Source organism: Citrus sinensis, chromosome 1 (assembly GCF_022201045.2).
Source record: "Citrus sinensis cultivar Valencia sweet orange chromosome 1, DVS_A1.0, whole genome shotgun sequence".
Classification (NCBI taxonomy): Eukaryota; Viridiplantae; Streptophyta; class Magnoliopsida; order Sapindales; family Rutaceae; genus Citrus; species Citrus sinensis.
Window position 1 is genome coordinate 19,525,496 of NC_068556.1, and position 19,692 is coordinate 19,545,187.

At 35.5% G+C, this 19,692-nt stretch overlaps 3 protein-coding genes across 3 annotated transcripts; all 3 read right to left on the minus strand.

The window, feature by feature from the left end:
- Window positions 1-422: 422 nt before the first annotated feature.
- LOC127903695 (uncharacterized) lies at window positions 423-2,420 on the minus strand. Its single transcript, XM_052444182.1, has 4 exons — window positions 1,933-2,420; window positions 1,574-1,818; window positions 912-1,486; window positions 423-815 (listed from the first exon to the last, which is right to left on the minus strand). The coding sequence occupies exons 1-4, from the start codon at window positions 2,418-2,420 to the stop codon at window positions 423-425; spliced, it is 1,701 nt and encodes a 566-aa protein (XP_052300142.1).
- A 537-nt stretch (window positions 2,421-2,957) lies between these two features.
- LOC102622500 (1-aminocyclopropane-1-carboxylate oxidase homolog 1-like) lies at window positions 2,958-4,167 on the minus strand. Its single transcript, XM_052443369.1, has one exon. It carries the CDS (start codon window positions 4,067-4,069, stop codon window positions 3,545-3,547), a length of 525 nt encoding a protein of 174 aa, XP_052299329.1. The 5' UTR covers window positions 4,070-4,167; the 3' UTR covers window positions 2,958-3,544.
- Window positions 3,008-3,454, minus strand: LOC127903697 (1-aminocyclopropane-1-carboxylate oxidase homolog 1-like). The gene has a single exon (XM_052444186.1). It carries the CDS (start codon window positions 3,452-3,454, stop codon window positions 3,008-3,010), a length of 447 nt encoding a protein of 148 aa, XP_052300146.1.
- Window positions 4,168-19,692: the final 15,525 nt, after the last annotated feature.

Consider the following 19,692-nt stretch of genomic DNA (forward strand, 5'->3'; position numbering starts at 1 on the left):
AGAAGCTAAGCGTGTCAGGATCTGCTCGACCAAGCGAAGACGAGCAAACTCCCAAGCATTGAAAAATTTTCTAAGGCATGCAAAGGCTCACCAAGTCTCAAAGCCTGTTTTATGGCGAGACCAGAAGCTAAGAGTGCCAGGATATACTCGACTAAGCGAAGCCGAGCAGACTCCCAAGCATTAAAAAGTCACTAAGGCACGCAAAGGTTAAGTCTCGAAGCCTGTTCTATGACGAGACTAGAAGCCAAATAAATAAATAAACCAAAACTCCAATACGAGAAGGCAAACAAGAACAATTTTATTAAGCTTCTAATAGTCTGTAAAGTTGCTACATACAATGTTCAAGAAGCAATTACAACACAAGACAAGTTTAGGAAGACAGCGGGTCAGTAAACCGAGCAGCCTCAGTTGGCTGTTCCACCTCAGGGGCAGGGGGGTATCACCAGTTGCGTCCGGGGGGTACTCGCCTCACCAACATCAGTAGGGACTGCACGAGGAGGAGAGTTTTCCTCCTCAACCACAATTGGCTCCACCTCTTCGACATCCTCTTTTGCCGCCTCCTCGTCCACGTGTTGAGCAACACCAGCTGCAAGGTCACCCATCTTCAGATCAGGGTGCTGCTTCCCAAGGACGGCCATGATGCAACGATAGGAATGTCGAAGTCTCTGGTCGTATTGGTTGTCAGCGTCCTTCTTCAAGTTCTCGACTTGAGCCCGGTAGGAATCGCGGAGAGATTCGAGCTGAGCCTCGTACATAACCTTCTGCCTTTGTAGATCTTCTTTAACCTTAGTCAGTTCTTCCTCGAAAGTAATGGCCTTTATTTGAGCAAGAGATTCTCACTCTATCAGCTTCAGATTCTCGAGATTCAAGTCTCCTATTTTCTTTTCGGCAGCGTCGGCTCTGGTCATTGCCGATTGAATGTCCTCCTTCATCTTCCGGTCATAATGGCCAACCTTGGCCTTATAATAAGTGGCTATGCAGCTGAGGTAGAAGGCGTTATATTGCATGGCCCCCACCAGCTCACCCAGGGTGCAGCCGTCAAAGTCCTCCAAGTCCTTCTTGCTCACGAGTTTAGAAAGCTCGTTCATATAGGGGACCAAATGTTCTGCTCGATTGTCAGATAAACGAGATCTTGGCCCAATAGGAGGAGAAGATGAAGCAGGATCAGTGGCTGCTCCGCTAGTTTCTCCGACTTTTGCAGGAGGAGGTGGTAGAGTCTTCAGGGGAGGAACCTGCTGCATAATGTTTGCCCGCTTTGCAGTGGGAGCGTCCTTATTCTGGTCCCGCTTGGCAGCTTGAGGTCGAGGACGTTTCTGGGTCAGAGCCCCAATCACAGCATCCTCCATCTTATGGCCGGTGGACACCAAACCAGACTTGACCAGATTATAAGTAATTAGCAGCTCTCGGTTCGAGCAGGAATTAACCAGTACAACCTCGACTCGCTTGAGCTGGTCAGGTTTAAGCGGGAAGTGAACACTCCAATAACCTGCAATACGAACAGACATCTAGTTAGAGTCAAACTAGTAAAGTGAGAACAATTATGGAGACAAGACATCTAAAGCGAGCAGGCAACTTGGGACCATGAAACGGGGTAGGACGCGATAATCCTTCCCGTCAATCTGTGTAACTTGACCCCAGAGACCCCAAGCAAAAAAGATTTTTTTCTTCCAAGTCCCACCACCACCAGTTAGAATATCCGTTATGGGTTTTCTACTCTTGGTACTAGATTGGAAGTAATACCAGTCGGCATCTTTGGGGCTGCTCTTTAGCTGGTACAGGTACTTCACCTCATCAACTGTGGGCTCGCTTTGGCAACATCTATCCCACAATATGAACAGACCAGAGAGTACTCTCCACCCGTTGGGGTTCAGCTGACTATGAGCTAAATTCAACCCGTTAAGTATTTGGGCAAACTAGGGTTGCAGGGGACACCTCAGCCCATACTTAAAACTCTCCAGAAACATGGTGACATATCCCTTAGGAGGCCGGCTAGGAGTATCCTTCTTTCCTGGGACCCTAAGAGATATTTCATCAGGAATCTCATACCTAACCCGGAGGTTAGTGAGCTCGTCTACTGTAGTCGTGCACGTGATAAAATCGATAGCGTAATTCTGTGATAAAGCTCTACCTCCTACTGTGCTCCTCACTTCTGGTCGCGATGTTTCTGGTGAGGGCATCTCACCAGAATCACCTCCCTGGTCCTCACTCGGGGTGTCTTCCGAGCCAGATGATCCCTCGTCACCGCTATTTTGGCTCGAGGAGGTTGTTTGGGGGGACATTCTCTTAGCATTAGTCCCAATACTAGATCTAATGGGTTCTAAGGGGATCCCGGGGTCAAAGGCAGCATCGGCGAGCAGACTAGGTAGGAAGTCTAACTCGTCGTCATCAACCTCAATGATTTTCTCTTTACCTTTCGACATTCCCTAAGCTATAACCTGAGCACCACCACCAACTATTACCCAAGCAAAACAGAGAGAAAAGAGATATCAACAATTATCCAAGACCGAGGGAATAGAAGTAATACCTGAAGTAGTGGCTCAGTTGGAGGGAGATAGGGATGGAAGCTTTTATGCTAAAACTCATTTGGCCGGAGAAACAGAAATGGAGTAAACGACGAGTTTCTCGTTTGGGGGTTTTGAGTTTTCCTAATGAGGAACAACCCCTTGGGTTGCCAGCATTTAATGGCACCAAATCCCAAGGGTTTCGTAACCCTTGGTTTGAAATTCAAATGGAGAGATAGATTTCTGCCACATCATCTCATCCGTAATTAAATGCGATACGACTCTTGGCAGCTTTTTCCTGCCCTACGTAAGCCAGAACTGTTGAGTTTCTACTGTCGGCTCACTATGTTATCCAACATCAAAAACTGAGGGACCGGTGTTTGGGGGATATACTTCTACGAGATCAGCCATGACGAGCAGACATCTGGTAGCAGGGTCTGCTACCATGGGACTTTAGTTATTCATAAACTATCTGACGATTCCAAAACATTTTCTTAACTTACCTCTCAAATTTCTCTATGTTTCTCTTTACTTAAGCACTGACAATAAATATATCGTTGTATTTCAAAATACACAATTTCAGAAAACTTCATAATTTTCAGATTAATATAAGTGAATTTCACTTCATATACGGAACTTTCCTGCAGAAAATCTCCAATGTTTATGATCAGAGCTCCATCGGTGGGCCGAACATCAATCCATTGATTCTCGTGAAGAACCTGAAGGCCACCCACTAGGTCTTGTAACAGTATCGTGATAAAGCTACCATCAGTATGCTGCGTAGTGCCCAGAGTAAACTCTGGTTCCGGGCATGCCGGGTAGTAATGACCCAGAAGGAGAAGACCCTCTTCACAATCCATATCATTCAGGTGGCTGGAATTGAGCCCAAGAGCCTCTGATAGCAACTCAAACATTGTATGCCCCAATCTCAATACATGAGTTCTGTATTCCATCACTGCATCTCTGCAAGTTTTTACGTATAAACTCTTTACAATAATACTCTTTAGCCTAATAAAACGATAATTGGACAAAAATATTTTCTGTCACCTGCATACATCTGGCAATTCCACAGGGCTAGGTGGATGAGGAGACAAATGACAAAGAATAGTATCCCTCCAGCCAGCTAAGGGTGCTTGGTACAGATCAAAATTAGAATTATAGAACACCCTTTGCGTTGGGTCTCGCGAATACAACTTTTTCTTCGTCTCAGTGTCAAGCTCGTGGAATCTGGGGATCCCATCTTTGATGTCATTCAAAACACTAAGTGGAATTCCATGACTGATCACCTGGAAAAACCCCCATTCCTCGCTTGCATTCTTAACTTTGTTGATGATCTCAGTGCGTGTATTTGGATCTTTATGAATGCCTTCCGGGTCTATTGTTAGAACTCTGAGCTGCGAGCTATTTCCTGAGTTCAAATTCACAACACTCTGTTCACACTTGAATATACGTGGAACTTTTGCTACTCTAGCATCTACAAGTCCTTTGACACCAGCTTTTGTATCATCAAATGCCTTTAACTTACTTTCTCTGTCGTAGTTCGAATCAGTCTCTGCCTGAAGAGCCATTTTCTTCTTCTTCTTCTTTAATAGTTGATCAAAGATAAATTGAACAATCTCTTTTCTCTTTATGAAAATTGAATACTGTGTTATACGTATAGAGGAGGTTCAACATATCGTTTATGAATCAATTCAGTATTCACTTAATCGTGGCCACGTTAGTTTTCCGAATCTGGTGTAACTAGAGATATGAAACAATTCCAAAATAGACTACTTTGCTAATTGGGGAGACAACAGCTGCTACTTGAGCGGACCCCACGCTACCATTTTGCTTTTTTATAAACAAAAAGTTTGGCTTTACGGACCACAATTGATCAATTTGGAAGAGATTAAAACCTCAGAAATTATGTGGCCCATTAAGAACTTCGGTTTGTGGGTTAATAGATGAGTGGGTGCTATCTCGCATCCTCAAAGCACATATGCTTGTGATCATTGTTTAAGTACCTAGACATGCACAGTCCTACTTTTTATTTGGTAGCTGTCTTTTAATTTGAAAATCTGTCTCTGTTGAAATTCTACTGATTATATAACTTTTGTGAAGAAACAATTTGTAGATTTATTGTAGAGAACAAGGCAGAAAATTTATAACAATAAAAGAAAAATATTTGAAAGTAACTAAAGGAAAGAGATTTTTTAGTGGAACACACTTGTCATTCACTGCAATACTCTTTTATACAGAGCTAGAAAACATAACAGAAAACCAAATATCTTCCTAATATCAAGCCACATCTAACCAAATATTTCTAAAGATTTGGTCTGTTGACCAATTATTCAGCAAATCTGTTACTGAAGCAACTAAGACATGTTTCCAACACAATTCCTTGTCTTAGTAGCTGCAGAGGCCTAATTTGTTTCTTAACATTTCAAATCTAGCTTTTGGCAGAGCCTTGGTAAAGATGTCTGCAACTTGTTCCTCAGTCTTGCAACAAAGCAATTTAATTTCTCCACCCTTTTGTACTTCGCTCGAGTGATACAACTTGATCTTGAAATGCTTAGTCTTGCCATGGAAAAAGAGATCATTTGAGATTGTCATTGCAGCTTGGTTATGTAATGCCAAATTCCATAATATTAAATTATGGAAATTGGACTTTTATTAGAAATCTGTAACCCTATTTAATAAGGATATTAAATTATAAATATGGGTTATTTATGAGAGAATTTTTGGAAAAAGGGTTATTTTTCTAAATTCAATAGGATTTCTTAAAACTCCTTATAAATTCATAATGTTTCCCCTTCCATAACCCTAAGTCCACGACGTTTCTTCTTTTCTCTGCTGCTCATTACGCTCCTACCCAAACCCTAGGATTCGAACCTTTGTTAGGAGAGAATCAAAGCGATTGGTAAGTTTACCCTCTTTATTCTCCACAAGATTTCCAATAACTCTATCTAGGGTTTGAATTGGCATGATTTTAGATTGTTAACCCTAATACATGATTTAGGATGTGATTAGGTTCTGTTTAGGGTTTTGATTATTTGTGAGTTTTATTAATTTATCCTTGATGCATTAAGCACACTGGATAATTCTGGACAACATGAGTATCTTGAATTTAAACCTGTATTTTCTGAATGATTTTCTTAAGAAATTCATAGTTCTGAAAACTAGACATGTAGGGCTTCTTGAATAAATTTTGTTTTATTAAATTTGACTTTGTTTTCGATTTTATATGTATTTTCGAAACAAACACTATTGTACTGGAAAATTGCGATTCCAGTGCAGGGACCAGATTCACAAAATTATTTGTACTATCAAATGAACTCAAAATATTCTGAAATTTTATTTAGAAGTTAACATATGTGTCTAGTATTTCTAGTTTTAATTTTATAATTTAGTATTTCTAGTTTTAATTTTATAATTTTCTAATTAGTATCTAATTTTATAAAAATCTCCGAACCCGTTCTGTTCAGTTAAGGTACTGTGAAACAATTTCGAATTTGTCAAGAAATAAATAGTTTTGAAAATGGTTTTGGTATCGGATTCTCTTGAAAAGTTTACACATTGATGTCCAAAATAGTTCCATAGAATATTATATCATTCTAATTTTTAGATTAAGAGTTAAAATTCTGAGAATCAGACATGTACGGGTATGAATTAGAAAAACCAGGTTCTTAGAATAAGTTATCAATTGCCATATCTTGTATTTGTTTAAGGTGTTGGAGGTGTTTGAGGCCCTTAGAGACATAAAATTGTGCTAGATTAATTCTTTTATCGAGGTAAATAACTTCATTCTTAATAGACTGGATATGTATAAGTATTTTGATATTATTATAAGAGTTTTTATACTACTTAGAAGATTAACCTTAGATTCATTAGACCATTTGAGATTTTAGAGAGAATTGGTCCTGTGGCCTATCGCATTGCTTTACCACCAAGTTTTTCTAGGCTTCACAATGTATTTCATGTGTCTGTGTTAAGAAAGTACATAGCAGGCCCTTCACATATGCTAGCTAGACTATTAACCGATTCAGATATCAGAAGACATGTCATACGAGGAGCAGCCTATTGAAATTGATGATCGAAAAGAACAAGTATTAAGGAGTAGAGTTATTCCCATAGTGAAGGTACGATGGATGAATCATTCTATTGAGGAAGCCACATGGGAGCGAGAATGCAGAAATGTTGGAGAAGTACCCTCAGCTCTTCTATGCATAAAGTAATCTTTGAATTTCGAGGACGAAATTTTTGTTATGAGGGGAGAAATTGTAAAAGTTCCATAATATTAAATTATGGAAAATGGGCTTTTATTAGAAATCTATAACCCTATTTAATAAGGATATTAAATTATAAATAGAGGCTATTTATGAGATAATTTTTGGAAAAATGGTTATTTTTCCAAATTCAAAAGGGTTTCTTAAGACTCCTTATAGATTCATAATTTTTTTCTTCCATAACCCTAAGTCCACGACGTTTCTTCTTTTCTCTGCTGCTCATTACGCTCCTACCCAAACCCTAGGATTCGAACCTTTGTTAGGAGAGAATCAAAGTGATTGGTAAGCTTACCCTCCTTATTCTCTACAAGATTTCCAATTACTCTATCTAAGGTTTGAATTGGCATGATTTTAGATTGTTACAGACCCTAATACATGATTTAGGATGTGATTAGGTTATGTTTAGGGTTTTGATTATTTGTGAGTTTTATTAATTTATCCTTGATGCATTAAGCACACTGGATAATTCTAGACAGCACGAGTATCTCGAATTTAAACCCGTATTTTCTAAACGATTTTCTTAAGAAATTTATATTTATGGAAACTAGACATGTAGGGCTTCTTGAATAAATTTCGTTTTATTAAATTTGAATTCGTTTTTGATTTTATATGTATTTTTGAAACAAACACTACTGTACTGGAAAATTGCGATTCTAATGCAGCAACTGATGGGCGTAATTTATATACATATTTTACTCTTAATTATATAATTGCTAGTTATTTTTATTTCTTATTTTTAATTAATTGTATTATTTTTTTGAATAGAGAATTAATTTGAGATTACCCTTAATTATATAATTGCTAGTTATTTTTATTTCTTATTTTTAATTAATTGTATTTTTTTAATAGAGAATTAATTTGAGATTATAAATAAAAATGGCATGAAGAAGTTCAAATTGGGAAGGAATAAAGATTAAATTAGAAGACAAAAATACAGCCAGATGAAACGAATGAAAGAAATGAAAGCAATTAATCCAACTGAAGAATATTGAATAATTAAAAGATTTAATTTTGCCGATTGCCAATTGGAGTGCACGTGCAAAGGGCTTTCAACTTCTAAAGAAGACAAATGACTTTAGTCTTAAAGTGGCCAGCACAGGGAGGATTAAAGGAAGCTTAATTGGGCTTTACATAAGTGGGCCGATTGTCAGCTTATGTGAGCCCATTTATTTGCAATCAAAATTGGACAAGGATTCGGCTAGGGATTGAAAATATAAAAGTCAAACTTTGGCTTTAGAAAGAGGAGAAGAGCCGCCTGGAAAGAAAATAAACAGACGCAATTCGAGATTAGAAAAGTGGAGCACCGGCTGCAACAGTTTGGCTTTTTCATAGCTGGTTTTATTTTATTTGTTGCTCTCAATTTAAATATGTCTAATTAATTTTCTTATATTGAGATTAATGATGAAACCCTATTCAATAAATAATTATCTTTTTATTTAATTAATTTCTTATATATGTTCTTTGATGATTATGATTTTTATTTTACATGATTAATTAGATGTTATTAAAATCTTTTCATCAATTCTGTCATGCATTATTGATTGTTAGGATTAATATTCGATTAAATTTATGCTTGGATCTATAAAGTTTATACATGATTATCTTTGATTTTATGTCTTTCATTAAATTGTTTACATAGAGTGCTTAGGAAAACTTTGACTATTTGTTATTCAATATGTTTACATGAGATTCTTAGATATCATGCTATTAAGTAGAAAAAGAACCTACATTAGATTTAATTATTTAGACTTAATTGTTATATCCATGAGATGACATAGATTGATTTTGAGTTGTTACTCTAAAATTGAGGATTAATTAATAATTAGATAATTACTAGTTGAATAGTAGTGGATTCTGAAACTTTGGTAATTTTTGTCTTATTGAAATCTCATTTTCTTTAATTGTTTTCTTAGTTTAATTAGTTTAATTTTCTTAAAAACTCAATTTGCTCAATTAGGTTAGAATTAATATTAATTTTAGATTTAAATTAGACTTTTCAATTTATAACAATCCTTGTGGGATCGACCTCGTTACCACTATTCTATTTCTAGATTCGTGCACTTGTGAGTGTATTAAAATTTTCACAACAACGACCAGATTCAAAAAATTATTTGTACTATCAAATGAACTCGACAAAATTCTAAAATTTTATTTAGAAGTTAATATATGTGTCTATTATTCTACTTTTAATTTTATAATTTTCTGATTAGTATATAATTTTATACAAATCTCAGAACCCGTTCTATTCAGTTAAGGTACTGTGAAACAATTTCGAATTCGTCAAGAAATAAATAGTTTTGAAAATGTTTTTGGTATCGGATTCTTTTGAAAAGTTTACAAGAGGTACCCATTGATGTCCATAATAGTTCTATAGAATATTATGTCATTCTGAGTTTTAAAGGAAGAATTAAAATTCTGAGAATCAGACCTGTACGGGTATAAATTAGAAAAGGTAGGTTCTTAAAATAAGTTATTAATTGTCATATCTTGTATTTGTTTAAGGTGTTTGAGATGTTTGAGGCCCTCAAAGACTTAAAAGTGTGCTAAATCAATTCTTTTATCGAGATAAGTAATTTCATTCTTAATATACTGGATACGTATAAGTATTTTGATATTATTATAAGAGTTTTTATACTACTTAGAAGATAAATGGCTTTTCATAACAAAATCAGTTTATGAAAATGTTTTCAAAGCTAAATTCTTTTAACAAAATATTTTATAAATGCTTTTCAATATGTAAATTATTTTATGACATGACTATCTTTTATAATTTTGTCTATGAAATATTGTGCAAGCCTAAATTGTTGCTGTGGAATTTCATGAATATAATACCGAAAGAAATTAAAAAAGGAGTCAATAGGCCTTACCTTTTCGAATTATGCAGCGGAATAAATAAGTGTTGGATCACGTCACTGGTCGCAAAGAAATCACTAGCGGAAATCTTTCTCAATTCACAGTATATTTTGCCTTTTTCGGACTGTTCAAGGATCTTGTTTTAATCTTCTTCTTTCACCCACACACACATTGCTTTTTTTTACGAATGAATGAAAAATTAACATTATCTTTTCCAGCAGCAGTTTTTTATGAATATATACAGCAGTTGGGAGCGGTTGCGAAGTTGAACACAAATCAACTTCCCTCTCCCAAACACGTATGGTAACCAACAAGTGGTTACCATGTGTGGGTCGGCCCATGTTGGGCACTCACTCGTCCAACATCTCCCACTCGCACATGATGGGACGACACCGAAACAGTAGATAGTGAACAAAGAAATAATAAACAACCACATATCTCCAATCATACTAGCAAATATACCGTGTGACCATGAACATATCCAAAAAAAACCCATTTAGGGAGCCAAAGACATATCTCAATTGCAATCATATGTAAGAGAACTCAACATATGTTCATTGTATCTCATATTTAATTTACTTTAATACTCAAGCATACTAAATCCCCTCAGTATACCAAAATTGCGCAATTTCTTTATGTATTCACAATTGTAATATCACAAAAATATTAAACAATTGGTCGATCAATGAATCACATAAAAGAAAAAATTAAATCTTCCCATCAAACTCATGTCTATCAATCCAGATTAGTCGTTTTCCTAAACATGTTTCATAGACCGAATCATGTCAAGATCATAGATAACATGCTAAAGTAACAGACACCAGTCTGAAATCTCAGAAACATAGTTGATAGTCATAGGGATACCAGAATTGACTTATAGAAATTCATATGGAACTTACACAATGAGAAAGAAGGGAGATTCTCTCATTTTCCATTTTGGTCACCAAGCACACACAATATGATAGACGCGTTACAATGAATCTTCCATTTCAGAGCGTATGTCTCATTAATCCAATTCACTATACAGATCTTAGTCCAGTTGCTCTTATACAGCACCTGACCTGAGTTCTTAAAGTAAACGCTTTCTTTTAGCATCAAAATAAGATCTTACATCTGGCTTTAATCAGGTCTCTATGATGGTGGGATACATCATAGTCGGTCAACGAGAAAATATGGTATACGACCTCATCTTGATCCCAGTCAAGGCAACTAAATTTATAGAATATTTCTTTATTCGTTGACTCTTAGACAAAACACATTGTCTCATTATTCTACTTGTCTCATCTTAGCTTGCTCTCAGAGCAACTAAGGTGACCGCTCATGTAAGAAAGTCGGTCATTGACTTGATGACATACTCTCATATGTGTGTAATTATGTCTTTCTCAAACTAATTTGAAAAAGAGAACTTAAAACATCATTGCATTTCAAAATAATTCATGTAATAAAAATGTTTACAAAATAAAATATCTTTATAATGCAAGATTACAATCTACGTAGCCCCAACAATTTAACATGAGAGGCGGATACATCCCTCGTTACAACTTTTGTAAGTGGATCAGCTATCATGCTATGGGTAAATATGTATTGTATGACTATTTCCTTCTTTGTCAAAATATCTCTTATAAAATTGTATTTAGTGTCAATGTGTTTCGACTTGCTGTGGTATTTGGCGTCTTTAGAGAATGATATAGCAGCCTGACTGTCACAATAAATAGTTACTGGACTAATAGCGCTAATATTAATCTCTAAGTCCTCCACAAATTTCTTAAGCCACACAGCTTCTTGCACTACTGCAGAACATGCAATATATTCAACTTCTATCGTTGATAAAGCTGTGCATGTTTGTTTCTTGCTGCTCCATGTAATTGCTCCTCTGTTTAGCAAGAATACATATCCTGAAGTCGATTTGCGCTCATCCAGATCACCACCCAAGTCGACATCTGAATATCCAACAATTCGCAAACCACCTCTTTGATAGCATAAAGAATAATCTGCAGTGCCTTTTAAGATATGTCAAAATCCTCTTGATCGCACTCCCATGCTTCTTTCCAAGATTTGACTGGTATCTACTCACCAATCCTACAACATAATTTATATCATGCATTGTACACATCATGACATACATGAGACTTCCAATGGCATTTGCATAAGGAACTCTAGCCATTTTTTCCTTTTCTTGAGGAGTCTTAGGAAACATATCGAGACTAAGAGATTGTCCTTTAGCTATTAGGGTGTCTATTGGCTTATAATCAACCATATTGAATCTTTCAAGGATCTTCTTAATGTAAGGTTCTTGTGATAGTGCCAGAAGTTTTCTTGAACGATCCCTGAAAATTTTGACTCCTAAGATATAAGCTGCTTCGCCATATATTTCATGTCAAAATTTGAGTATAGCCAATTTTAACAGTTTTGACAAACTCTTTACTGTTTGCAGCTAACAGTATATCGTCCACATATAAAGACAATATCGCAAAATCATCTTTAGACCTTTTAACGTACACACAATGGTCTTCCTCAATCATCTTAAAGCCATAAGAAATTACGGCTTGATGGAATTTAAGATTCCATTGTCTAGAGGATTGTTTAAGGCCATAGATATATTTTTTTAGCTTGCATACTTTGCTCTTTTGGCCTTTAAAAACAAAACCTTGTGGTTGTGCCATATAAATTTCTTCCTCTAGTTCTCCATTGAGAAATGTAATTTTTACATCCATTTGATGTAACTCAAGGTCTAGATGTGCAACGATAGCCAAGATTAATCGTATAGAAGCAAACATTACTACAAGAGAAAATGTCTCTTCATAGTCTACACCCTCTTATTAGGTACAACCTTTAGCGATCAATCTTGCTTTATATCTCTTGATTGTCCCATCTGCCTTATGCTTTATTCGGAGAACCCATTTGTTTTTCATAGCTTTACGGTTAGGCAGAAGATCAACCAAGTCCTAGACCTGATTGACTTTCATAGACTCCATCTCTTCCTCCATTGCTTTCATCCACAAATCCTTAACAGAAAATGTGAAAGCCTCGTTATAAGTATTTGGCTCATCACCATCGTGTGAAGCAATAATAAAAGCTTATCCCTCAATCTCAAAGCGACGACGAGGAATTAGCCTACGATTACTCTTTCGAGTTGATTCTCCAGCTGGAATCGAAGTGTCTGATATTTTACTCCCACTCAAAGTGGCAATCCTTAAAGGATCCATACTAACACCAACACCATCGTTAGAAATGATAATCTCATTTGGATCTTTTAATTCATAGAATTGAAAATCCTTATCAACTTCTCCAATGTTAGGAAATTCATTTTCTAGAAAACTGACATCTCGTGATTCCAGTTCAGACACAGTTCCACCTGCTTGTCACTAATGAACACATATCCTTTAGAGTGTTCTGAGTATATAATAAAGATACACTTTTTACCCATAGCTCCCAATTTTCCAAACTTATGAGTAAGGTTGTGAATATAAGTTGCAGACCCTCATGGCCGCAGATGAGATAGGTCAAGTTTTCTACTCGTCCATAACTCATATAGAGTGGAACTAATTGATTTTGAAGGAACTCGGTTAAGTACATAGGCAGTAGTTAATAAAGCATCTCCCCAATAGGATATTGGAAGATTTGCTTGCGCCATTATTGACCTAACAATTTCCAATAAAGTTCTATTCCTTCTTTCTGCTACATTATTTTGTTGAGGAGTTCTAGGAATAGTCAGCTGTCTTTTTTTCCATTTCTCATTACAGAGTTCCTTGAACTGTTTCGAAAGGTATTCATGTCCTCGGTCAGTTCTTAGAACTTTAACATTATTGTCTAGTTGATTCTCTATCATATTCAAATATAATCTAAAGCAATCCAATGCTTCTGATTAATGAAAAATCAAGTAAACGTGACCGAAACGTGAATAATCATTAATGAATGTAATAAAATATGAGGCTCCATGTTTAGCCTTTACATTCATTGGACAACAGATGTCAGAGTGGATTAACTACAACGGTTTTCAGCTCTAATTCCTTTGCTAAATGGTTTTTTAGTTGTTTTCCTAGCTAGACAATTTTCACATATGGGCAATTCAATCTTGGTGAGCGGGCCCAACATGCCATTTCTCGCAAGTCTGTACATTTTTTCTTGTCCTATATGACCTAGTCTAGCATGCCAAGTGATGGTATCTATTTCATTATTACTAGAAGAAGTAACATAAGAAAAACAAATATTATCATAACTTGAACCATCAAGAATTGTATCTATTACAATAAAACAATTAATTAAATGCCTAGTTCCAATAAGGACTGAATTTAAAAAGATCTATAAACAAACACCATGAAAAGTTAAGTAATATCCTAATTCAAGAAGAACATGGACAGAAATCAAGTTTCGTTGAATCTCCAGTGCATACAGGACATCGTGTAACAAAAGAATACGTCAATTATGCAAAGTCAATTTGTAGGTGCCTATTCCTTTTGCCTCAACCCTAGAGTTGTTACCCACGTATATCCATCTACTCCCTTGACTAATTCGATGATACTCTATATATGCATCTCGATCACGAGCTATATGGTCTGTTGCTCCTGAGTTTACAGTTTACACAGGACGAGATTCGGTTAGGAGTACAGAACTCGTAACTAAAGCATAATTTAACAAAGTTTAGTTGGGTCTCACCTTTTTCGGCTTAGTGCACTCACGAGCAAAGTGACCCAGCTTGCTACAGTTGTAGCATCTCACCTTTGATTTGTCTCTTTTCTTGCTAGCACGGTTACCTCTTGGGCGTTTTTAAGCATTTGGCTTCTTCTGGTCAGGATCAGATCCCTTACCCTTCTGGTTATATTTATGGCCCCTTTTGCGCTTGAAGCCCGAAGCTTTGTACGAGCTTGACTCAGCTATAAAAACACTATCAGAAAGCTTAGCTGCTTCAAGGCGCTCTACTTCCAACTCTAGGTGATGCTCAATATCTTTAAAAGTTTTGATATTTTCATTATGAGTCATATTCATCTTCATGTGTTCCCAGGTATCGGGTAAAGATCTTATCACTGCCTGGACCTGTTGTTCATCAGTCAGAATATGTCCAGCAGACTTAAGCTCACGAACCATGTTCGACATCTCCCTCATATACTGTCTCATAGTGTGGTTCGGGAGCTTTTGATAAGAGTCAAATTCGATCGTAAGCCTTATGAGTTTAGTGGTTAAGGTACCACCAAACTTGTCTTTCAGAGCGAGCCACATCTCTTGAGCAGTCTCATACTTTTCATACTCGCACATGAGGTCATCTTACATGCTGCTCAACAACGTTATGCGAGCATTGCTATTCTTTTTCTTTCTAGGCCTGATAGGCCTCAAGATCCCTCCTGTGTTGAGCAGTATTGCCTTACTTAGGCTCAACTAGGGTGTTATTGAGAGCTTCTAGAGTCTCTTGCTCTTCAAGGATGTACTGAATTTTGCGGTGCCAAATATCATAATTGTCACAATTCAGTTTCTCACCCTTGTTCAGCTCAGCCACAATGTTTTTAGATGCAGAGGCCATCTCAACTATAATTCAACACATAGACAATTCAAAATACAATCACTAAAGGCATAATTAATAATTACACACAAACAATTAATTTTGCCACAAATGTAAATAAAAAAGACATGACGAACTAATATCGGGAATGAAATCAAAAGGTCGTCGAGACTTCCAATCATCATCCAATTCCCTTTATTATATTCATCATTAATTCAATTTTAATGCGCAAAATTATCAGTTCTAATTATGAATTTACCATATTAAATTTAATTAGAACTCCCACTCAACGGAATAATTCATGAGATATGATAAAAGAGTATGTAAAGTTGAGCAACAATTAATGTAGAATATCATTAATGAAATCATAGCAACATATAATTCAACCAACAAAATAAAAACCAATTTTAAAAAAAATAATCAACAAACAAATGAAATAACCTAACATGATCAAACTAATACATAGAATTTTCTACATGTTCTTAAAATATTCTTTGTTGCTCATGACTCTTTCATCTAACTTATACTTAAGTCTATCTCTAAATAAAAATAATTGTTCCCTCTTAATGATTCTGTTTATGGTTTTCTCATACCATAACTTCTACCCTCTACCAAAGCGACTAGCTTGTCTCCCACTTCGAAGGTTCGTGTGAATGCTAAGCACTGAGATTTGCCTCATCTTTGAAACAAGACGACACTCCTCCATCAAGTCAATTTCACACCTCAGCATATAATATATGTGTGAGGGTTTCTCAATCTGATTTAACATGCGAACCTTAAAGACAAGCGTATTGTCATCATTAGGTAATGATTGAATGAGAAGCCATTCATAATAACCCCAGTTCGTATACACAGTAGGTTTATTTGCGGATATGAAGCGGTTAAAAGCCCCATATAAATCTTCTATGTTAATGCATATATGATTATCAAGGTCCATCTTCTAATTCTCCATTTTCTCCATAAGTTCTTCATAAGATAGACTATTATTAATCTCAATTAAATCATTAGGTGAAACCCAAGCTCTAATTGTCATTAAACCTTCTTCCTCAATCCACAACTTACTAACGGGAGGCATCTATGAAAAAAATATAAAAATCAAATTAGTGATTGTTAACAAACGACTGAATACGAGATTAGATTTTAGCCAATTCCCATACAAATATTTCAATTTCCCACTAGAGCGAAATATTTATTAACATATAATGCTCATTCATGAGTCTATATATGTGTGATCCAACATTTTATTTCAAAAATCAAGAGTTGATTAAAAATAATTATTTTATATTAAAAATGAGTCAATAGGCATTACCTTTTCGAATTATGCAGCGGAATAAATAAGTGTTGGATCACGTTATTGTGCAAATTTTATTGAACTCGCAAGCGCACGAATCTATTGTAGAATTGACTAATGGTTACAAGTGTCGATCCCACGAGGAGGTAGATTTTAATTGTGTGTAGAATTAATTTTGTAAATGGGTGGTTGGATTTGTGGTGAAAATGATTTGGGTTATCCTAAAATTGGAATTGAAATGGCAAGAATAAATTCTAAAATTGGAATTGAAATGACGAGAATAAATTGAAGAGAAATCTATTGAGATGACGTACTTGGGTATCTGGATCCGTATCAACATGCATCATGGGCTAAATAATCCTTATTAATGTCAATTAAATCATGAGGGGGGAATCCACACCTCATGAACCATGCTCTAATCAATATGGTGCTAATGGCTTATCGTGCCAAATAATAATAACCTTGTACTAGGAGCCCGGTGAAACCTAGGCGGTACTAGACAAGATTAGTATTATTTGTCGACGAGAAGTCAAAACATCCACAAAAATTAGAGGGGAAGAGAAATTAAATTTACCAAATCAAGCCCATGACACATGTTGAGACTTCACCTTCAACCCAAGCTTGAAAGAAAATTAGCTACTCATAATTGAACTAGGGGCAAAATGAAAATTTATTAAAATACGTAGAAAATACAAGATGGAGAAGGAATTATAGAAAATGGATCCCAAAAATGGATTTAGAGCGATCAAATTAGGGGGAGAGGCCCCTTTTTTTATAGATACATGGAGTAAATCATGGCCATCGGATTAAAAACAGTTTGGATGCTTAGGATTGCGCCACGTCATCAGTCAACAGTACGCGGTTTGACCACGTGGATGAACAGTAACACGGTTTGACCCGGGTGAACAGTGACACGGTTTGGTTGAAAATAATCCTGTGTGATGCATGTACCGTACGCGAGATTTTTAGTCCACTGATATGCTGCCACGTCACCATCAACAGTACATAAGAATTTTAGTCCAACAGGATCGTGACACCTCATCAGTCAATGACACATCATCGGTCAATGCCACCTCATCGATCTGTCTATGTGAACAGTGTCATGAACAGTAACGTAGACAGTATCGTACACGTGAATAGTACCGTACATGTGAATAGTATCATTTTTCCTTTTATGCTCCTCTTAAGGTTTTCGACCGTCCTGAGTTCAAAAGTGATCTTCGTTTTGCCGTTTGATCTCTCATTTATTGTGAAACGACCATGATGCCCCTAAAATACATAAAATACTTAATTAAAATCAAACACACATAATTAAATTGCAAGAAGCTTAAATACATAAAAGTAAGGGTTGTTAGTAAAACTTGAAATATAAAATGATGATTTTCTCCTTTATAAATATACATTTTCTAACACTCAACACACCCCCCAACCAGCTTATTGCTAGTCCCTAGCAAATAAAGCGAAAACGAAATTCAAATCCAAAATGATTTTTTTTAATAGAAACACTCGTGTTTATTCAATCAGATTAATGATAGCAATCAAATAAAAGTATAAGCATTATCTCCAGTCTAAAGAAACATCACACCCACATCAACCATCCACATGAATCAGCCCAGTAGACTTTGTTATAGCTACTTTCCAGAATGACATGTCAAACCTCAAAATCTCATTGGAAGTAGTGACACTCTCACAAAGAAATTAAACCTAATAAAAATAGTCACTTCAATGAATGGTAATTGAGAGAAAATAATAAAGAAGTGATATCACATGCTCTCACCAAGATGAAAGAAATATGCCCTCAGCTTAGAAATAATACGATCTCAAGTCAAACAAAAATGCTAGTCAACCCATTTTATTTATCTCTTTTTCTTTTATTATTATGCACCACTACATCTTTTTAGCCCATATAACTAGCTTCTACTTCAAACTATAGTTCCCTAAAATCAAGAAGGACTTTTATTAGGACGTAACGTAGGCTAGGGACATGGCTAACACAGAAGAAAAATAAGGAAAACAAAGTGTATGTTTGCGAAAAATACAGGGATTTTTTTTTTGAAGTTGCAAGGTATATTTCACCTATTGTTGTTATTTTTATTCTTTTGAAACAACAACTTTTATTTTGTTTTTTTTTTTGCTTTTATTTGGCATAACTTCACTGAATAAAATAATTATTTACATTTTCTCCAACATAAATAGGTGATGGAATTTATAAGACATCGGGTAATACTCCAAATCGAAGTGGGTCAAGATAATAAGTTGACAAAGAAAAGTTTTTTTTTTAAAGGCTCAAAAGGGGTAACTATAGATATTTAATAAAAAGGGATGGCTAGAAAGGCTCAAATGGATCAAAGATGGCATTTCCATCGTCTTTTAGGGCTTTAAATAATCATCCATATCTACTAGTTAGATGGGCCTCCCAATGTAGCAACACACATTTTTTTCGTTTTTTTTTAATTTTACAAAATTTTTTTTAAGGGTTAACTCAAAAGAAATCTAGAGGTCCTATATAAAATAATAAACTGCTAAGCTGTATAAAAAATGGGCAAAATGGTTACTCTCCAAGAAAAATGATAGGCTCAAAAACTCACTTGGCGCTTATTTATGACATGTTCATTCCCTCAAGCAACTCATATTTGTCTTCGACATCAACATGTAAAGTAGCAAATATAGCGTAATATCTCTTAAGACCAAAGATAATACTAATACTAAAATTTGAAATTAATCATATCATCCAATGTTAAAACAAATAACACAATTTTTTTTTAAACAACATTCTACTCCCCAACCTATTCTAAACATGAAAGGAAAATATGCATGCAGAAATGTGAAAATGATGTAGAAAAATTAATTAGAAAAAGAAATATTTTTTTTTAACTAAGAAGATGCGTTTCTAGAGGCACTACACTCCATATTCAGCCATCTTCGACTCAAATATTTGAATATATTTATAAAGGAGAAATTAAAAAGAAGAAGAAAAATGAACATCAAAACTTAATAAAGAAAAAGAAAATGTCTAAAATTTTTTTTTGAATTTTTTTTGAATTTTTTTTTTCAAACGATGAAGATGTGTTTCTAAAGTAACTACAGTCCATATTCAGCCATCTTCAACATAAAAAATTAGCAACAGTTAGTTTCTACAACAAAAAATAGTAAAAACTTAACCAAGATTCCACAATTGTCGACTATTCCCTCCCTCCAACCAGAACGAAACATTGTCCTCAATGTTTTAAAGGAAAGAAGTAGAGTTTAGAAGACATCACTTGAGTGGTGCAACACAGAAGAAAATAT

Coding starts and splice junctions, on each gene's coding strand:
- LOC127903695 (XM_052444182.1), bottom strand. CDS start 2,420: ATGTCGAAAGGTAAAGAGAAAATCATTGAGGTTGATGACGACGAGTTA. Junction 1,487..1,573: donor ACCCCGTTTCATGGTCCCAA/GTTGCCTGCTCG, acceptor TTCGTATTGCAG/GTTATTGGAGTGTTCACTTC. Junction 816..911: donor TGAAGGAGGACATTCAATCG/GCAATGACCAGA, acceptor GCTCAAATAAAG/GCCATTACTTTCGAGGAAGA.
- LOC127903697 (XM_052444186.1), bottom strand. CDS start 3,454: ATGGAATACAGAACTCATGTATTGAGATTGGGGCATACAATGTTTGAG.
- LOC102622500 (XM_052443369.1), bottom strand. CDS start 4,069: ATGGCTCTTCAGGCAGAGACTGATTCGAACTACGACAGAGAAAGTAAG.